Source organism: Eretmochelys imbricata, chromosome 13 (genome assembly GCF_965152235.1).
Source record: "Eretmochelys imbricata isolate rEreImb1 chromosome 13, rEreImb1.hap1, whole genome shotgun sequence".
Lineage (NCBI taxonomy): Eukaryota > Metazoa > Chordata > Testudines > Cheloniidae > Eretmochelys > Eretmochelys imbricata.
The window spans coordinates 11,679,185-11,685,184 of NC_135584.1; the positions used below are offsets into that span (position 1 = coordinate 11,679,185).

At 41.5% G+C, this 6,000-nt stretch overlaps 1 protein-coding gene across 2 annotated transcripts in view; it reads left to right on the forward strand.

The window, feature by feature from the left end:
• The window catches only part of LOC144273320 (serine/threonine-protein phosphatase 4 regulatory subunit 1-like), a 39,946-nt gene extending 36,339 nt beyond the window's left edge, over nucleotides 1–3,607 (forward strand). For both annotated transcript variants that reach the window (XM_077831782.1, XM_077831783.1), the window contains one exon: nucleotides 299–3,607. In XM_077831782.1, coding sequence (XP_077687908.1) covers nucleotides 299–453 — 155 coding nt within the window. In that variant the 3' untranslated portion in view covers nucleotides 454–3,607. The remainder of the gene's footprint in view (nucleotides 1–298) is intronic.
• The last annotated feature ends 2,393 nt before the right edge of the window (nucleotides 3,608–6,000 follow it).

Sequence of the window (6,000 nt, forward strand, 5' to 3'; positions counted from 1 at the left end):
GAAAAAAACACAGCCTTCTTTTTCAACTTCCGTGGACTTGCTTTAGCTTCCCCAGGGAAGCTAGCCTCAAAGTTAGACATACTTCTCTGGATGAGGGAAGACCCTAACACTAATCCCACCATGTCCATTGTGTGATCTGCAACTTTAAATTTAAAAAAAAAAAAAGCAAAGCTTCATTCCCTCTCTTCTGGCAAAGGGTAAGAATAATTTTGTGATGTGCCTGAAGTGTACAGTACAGCACAACTCTGAATAAAACTGTTTTTCCCCCCCTCGCCTTTTTCCCCCCTTCTTGTTCTAGCTTATTTTAAAAGTGTTGGCAACCCTCATCTAGAAGCTGTGGAAGAGACTGTTCTAGCTTTACAGTCGGACAGAGACCAAGATGTGTCTTTTTTTGCCACTGTAAAACCAAAACTGAACAATATGGACATGACTTCCCTTGAAAAACAAAACTAAACTGTTCATCTGCTACAAACCCTGAACATCACAATGGTGACACACTTCATGTTCTTGGAGGAACATGGAACCAAGCAATTTATTGCCTCCCTGGTCTGAGAGAAAAGGGCTTGTTGAAAATACCATTATCTTCATTCAGTGACCACTTTTGTATCTACAGCTGTGCATCAGATGGGATGACTACATTCAAACGTTTGTTCTTTTCCTTGTAAACATGGATTGTAACTCATCTCTACAAAAGGTCCAGTGTTGTAAATATCCTCTTACGAAGTTGCACACATACAGCATTTCAGTATCATCCGTTACAGTAATATATTTTTAAATACTGTATTTTAAAAAAATCCAGTAATAAAGCAGTTTGCTAGAAACCCCTCTAAGCTTGTAAGTTTAAAAACCTGAAGTTAGTAAGCTTGTGTGTAGATGCTTTACCCCATTTTATTGTGGTTTTTATATTTTTTGTTTATAGTACTGCATTTTATTATTTACCTGAAAAAATGTATATATGTGAATAGCTCCTGAAACTTGGCAAAAGAATTAAAAAAAATTTGAATCCCACACCAGTGAGACTCATCTAAGCCATTTTACGTTATACAACACAGGTGGTTTGTTGGAACTAAACCATGGCTTACTTCTACTTTTAACGTACATGTGATGTTTTTTAAAATCAGGGCTTGACTTTCTCTGTATATTGGGGCAGTTTTTATTACTTTGTCTTTTGTAAACTGTATTATTATTATTTAACATTTTTTCTCACTTCCTGCTGTTAATCCTTGGTCTCCTTTTCTCACTGCTAGTACTGATGGGTGTGTAATATACATGGACTGTTAACTTCCCAAACTGGAAATTGCTAATTCTGCCCTAGCAAAGTTCATTTCATTCAAGGAACTCAAAGGTCACAGATTAGAGGTTACTTCTTATTGCAGAGACTTCATGTATAAATGCTCTGCAAAGTGTGTAAGTAGGGATGCATGTGTATGGGAGTGCATCTCATATGTACACGCACACACACCTGTGACTTGAAAAACACTGTATCTGGTTCAGCATTCAGATCCCTGGGAATCTGTCTCTCTGTACTGTAATGACAGAGAAAAATTCTTATGTTGTAGTCTCTGTATGTTTCCATATAGTGCAGATTTCCAGAGTACAAAAGTTGACCTATTTTACTTTACAGATTTGGTTTGTAGTCTTGTAGCTGTTGTCATGATTCTTTGGATTGGATGTAAACAAAAAATGAAATGTGAAAAACCAAGATTACATTACAGTATATTGGATTCTTCTCATATCTAAACAGGAACTTCGGTAGAAAAAAGTAGGATGAAATCCTCTTCACTAAACCTGGCCGTTTTGCAAAATAGTCACTTAAGCTAAAGAACTGATTCTCTTTGTTGGGCCCTGCTTATTTCAGCTCTGCCTTCCCGTGTACAAGGACTTGAACTAACATAGGACCTGATCCAAAACCTATTGAATGAAGACAATGGGCTTTGACTCAGAACAGCAGCCTTGCAGTATATATACTGCATTATGGGGAAATGGATCTCATTTAATGACAAGTAAATTACTGTGTCCAGCATTTGCTTAATGTGTAAACAGACCAGTAAAAGAATAGTTCCTTCCACTTTATTTCATTGTTATAACATGAATTACTTATATTGTCTGGAAGTTAAAAATACTCCTCTCTTAAAACTGGATTGTCATCCTCATAGCAAGTAGCTTTCCCAGCCTGATATGTGTGTGTTTTTTTGAGTGTTTAATTTTGTATAAATATTTACCAAACTAGTTTTGCATTATAATGTATAGTATTTGTAATAAATCGTTTGCTCGCAAGACCATAAGATGCTTTTAGAAACTATAGGCGGAAATATATTGTTGCTATTTCAGAAAACAGTTTAAAATCTGTAAATTCCACAATTTCCACCCTTAATTTTTTTATATAATTTAAAACAAATGCCTCTTCAATGCAAACCAATTTTTTATGACTGCAGTTTCTCAGCAAAAAAAATGCAAGTTAGTTTTTTTGTAGTTTTAATATCTTTTTCTAATGCTAACATTATACTAATATTTTTTAAACAGTTCAAATTTTCTAAGATTGTTCTAACCAGGTTTTATTTTTGTTGACTATTAACAGGTCGTTAAATTTCTCAGCACTGATCATAAAGTTTTTAAGTGTACATAGATATGTTTTAAACGTACTGTATATAAACTGGTTACTTTGAACATTAATACAACCCAGCTTTCTGTTTCTGTAATCATCTTAAAAAGTTACCTTGTCCTGCAATAACTTACTGGAAAATACAAACTTCTGTGTGTTTATGGAAAGTTGGGATAGTTTTTCGTGATGGTATTCTTAGACTCACTTGTAAACCACAAACTAAGGTCACTAAATGCCATAACAAAAATTTATGTTAAATCTTTTTTTGGCACCTTTCTAACTCCAGAAATTCACGTCCATTTTAAATTATGTGATTTTTGGGTTGTGTTTTTTTTTTTAGTTGAATTTTTAAAAGCTCTTTAAAACTCGATAGTTGCATGCACTAGAGGGGACAACAGATCTTCCTTTAACTTCAGACAACATGCAGTTCTATTAAACTGGCTCACTTTTTCCAAGGTGTGCATTTTGTTTTCATTTTATACTGGAAATATGACTTCAGCATGACTAAAGACTGCACTTTACCACTCACACTAGACAGATGGTTGCAATGAAGATTAAAGCTGTGTATTCACCTGCAATTCTCTGGGCTGTTTAAATTATGCAAAAACTGTATTTTGAAAGCCAAATGGAGCAAAGTGAGGTAGTCAATCCACTTTTGCAAAAGCAGCAAGAATATCACTCTAAAACACTTTTGGCTAAGGGATATGAGAATAACATTAGTGGTGCAATATTGCTTGGATGCTGTAGAAAATTATCAGGCACTTGTAATCCAAAGCATGTTAGTCATGTTGCTTAGAATTCAGACTCACTGTATCCACTATATATGATACACTCTTGGCAACTAACAGGATTCTGCCCTAGTGGCAGCTGTCATCTATAAACAGTGTTGTTTAGAGCCCAAATAAGTGGAGACACTCTGGAAGTGCCACTGATTTGCCAGAATATAGAAGCTATGTAACTTTCTATTGTATTTATCTCAATAAATCTCATGACTGTTTTATGAAATGTCTGTGGTAATTGACTCCTGTCATAAATAGCATATACAATTTGTTTTCTTCACCTGCTTAAAATACAAGTTCAGTACTTGGGGTTATAAAGTGGTAATTACGTGGTTAAAAATAAACCACGAACAGCTATCAACTAACAAGGAAAACAGGAATATAAAATACCCTAGTGCATGCGTGCAACATGGCAAAGTTAATGTTGCTGTAGGAGCCTTAATAATGGAATTTCCTCACTTTTCTGTGCTTGGTTTCTTAATGTTGCATCAGTGCTAAGTTTTCCATATAAGAGACTAGGGGCCTGGGAGAGTGGGGAAGGAAAAAGGATGTCACAAGGTCCATTCACTGCTAGGGGCACCTCCTCCTGGCCCATCTGGGGTTTAGCTCCTTCCACGTGCTGCCCCCTCCTCTGGTGGTCCCTCAGCCCAGCTTCTTCTATCACCCTGCAGCCCCTCTTGCTCCAGGAACTGCACCTGCCTCTCTGCGACTTGGCCTTCTGGCCAGGTCACTGTGTGTGTTTCCCTCTTCAAAGTTTTTCCTCAGTGCCAGTCTCAGGCAGTCTTCCCATTCATTCCCCCATGCTGCCACTTCCTCTGTGGCTGGCAGAGGAACCTGGGCCTGCCCTCTATTCTATTAGAGGGTTCCAGCCCAGGGACCCTCTAATGAGCAGCCAAGGTCTGTTCTCTCCTGGACCTTCCTATCTTTCCCTGAGCCCAGGCACTTCTTGTTCTGATCCACCTGAGCCTCATCCTGCTTCCTGGCTCCTCCTCCAGGTGCAGCTTGGGGAGTTAATTGGCCCACCTAGCCACCTTAACCCTTCCAGGGCCTGTGGGGGTGGATACCCCATCACAGGGGGGATGCTGGTTATTAATTTTCACCCATCTCTGTGCTGCTCTCTGCCTCTCAAGGTCTGTCATCCTTTCTCCTCTTTTTCACCTCCCCTAGATCCCTGTACCTTCTCATAAATGAGTTGAGAAGTCCCATACTTCTCCCTAGCTCTTACTTACCTCTCCTGACCCCAACCACCTCTGTACCTGTCTCCCCTTCTCAAGGTGCTCTCCTGCACTGCTTCCCCAGCTCTTCCCTGGATTTGTACGCACAGTTCCCTTTTGTCCTCTTTTGGGTTCCTCACCTAATGTGCTCCTATGCCCAGCCTCAAGGTCCCTCTGTGTCTATTCCCCACTCCTGCCTTCACCAAAGAGCAACTCTTCTTCCCTTCTCCTCCCTCACATTCCTCCACATGATCATAAATGATAAATCTCAACATGTCACCCCCACCCTCTAGGAGGAAGGAGGAAACGAAGCTGCGGCTGGTGGCTGGGACTCCTCCCCAGCTGTCTCAACTGCTGCCCTTTGAGGTTCCGGCCTTCGTTCTGTTCTGAGCAGGAAGGACCCCAGTCCTGCAGAGCAGAGACTTGGGGCTTGTCTACGCTGGCACGTTTTTGCACTCAAACTGCGGAGGTGTACACACTGCCCAGCCACTTTGTGTGCAGAAAACCCACCTCGCCGAGAGTCCTAAGGCTATTTGCACAGAGGCTCCGGCACTCTGTTGCCAGTGTAGACACTTGATTGCTTTCTGCGCTGTAATTGGCCTCCAGAGTCATCCCATAATGCCTCAAGTGACCGCTCTGCTCATTGTTTTGAACTCAGCTGCCCTGGAGACATGCGCCCCCAGCCCCCTTTTCAAAGCACCTTTCTGACAACCCTTGTGTGCTGTGCTGATCTGCTCCGGGACACAAAGCAGACCATTAATGTGGAGTGTTTGTGCTGTGTGTGCGTGCGTGTGTGCTTCCTGCCACTGTACTTACAAGACCGTATGCTGACATACTGTGTCCCCCAAAACACACACTCACTCTCCCCCCCCCACACACAAACTCACTCTCTTCCCCCCCCCCCCCTTCAGTTGAAAAGCAGCTGGCAATGTTGTAGGATGCCCATGGAACAATGGGATGGGGAAACCTGCATCATGTGATGCTGTGCCTGCCCCATGAGGCATTGCAAACACTTCCCAAAGCACCCTCCAGCCAGTTGCACAGTGGGATAGTTACCATAATGCACTGCTGTCTTTGCCATTGCAAGAGCTGCTAATGTGAATAAGCTCCAGCATCACAAGGAGCACAGTGTGGACACACAACAGCCGTTTAATTCCAGCGTTTTAATAAAAGTGGTATAACTTGTGGCACAGAAACTTGCTAGTGTAGACATACCCTTAGATGCAGCCTTCACCCTGCTCCCTAGTGAACATCTTCGTACAAAAAGAAGGAAAAGAGTTGGCTGAGTTACTGCTTCCAGCAGGCTCGCTCCCTTTCCCCTTCCCTGGCTGCCCTCCAGCCAACTAAAAGCTCTTGTCACCCTTGGTGAAAGTTGAGGGGGTCGAGACTGAGCAAACAGGCCCCC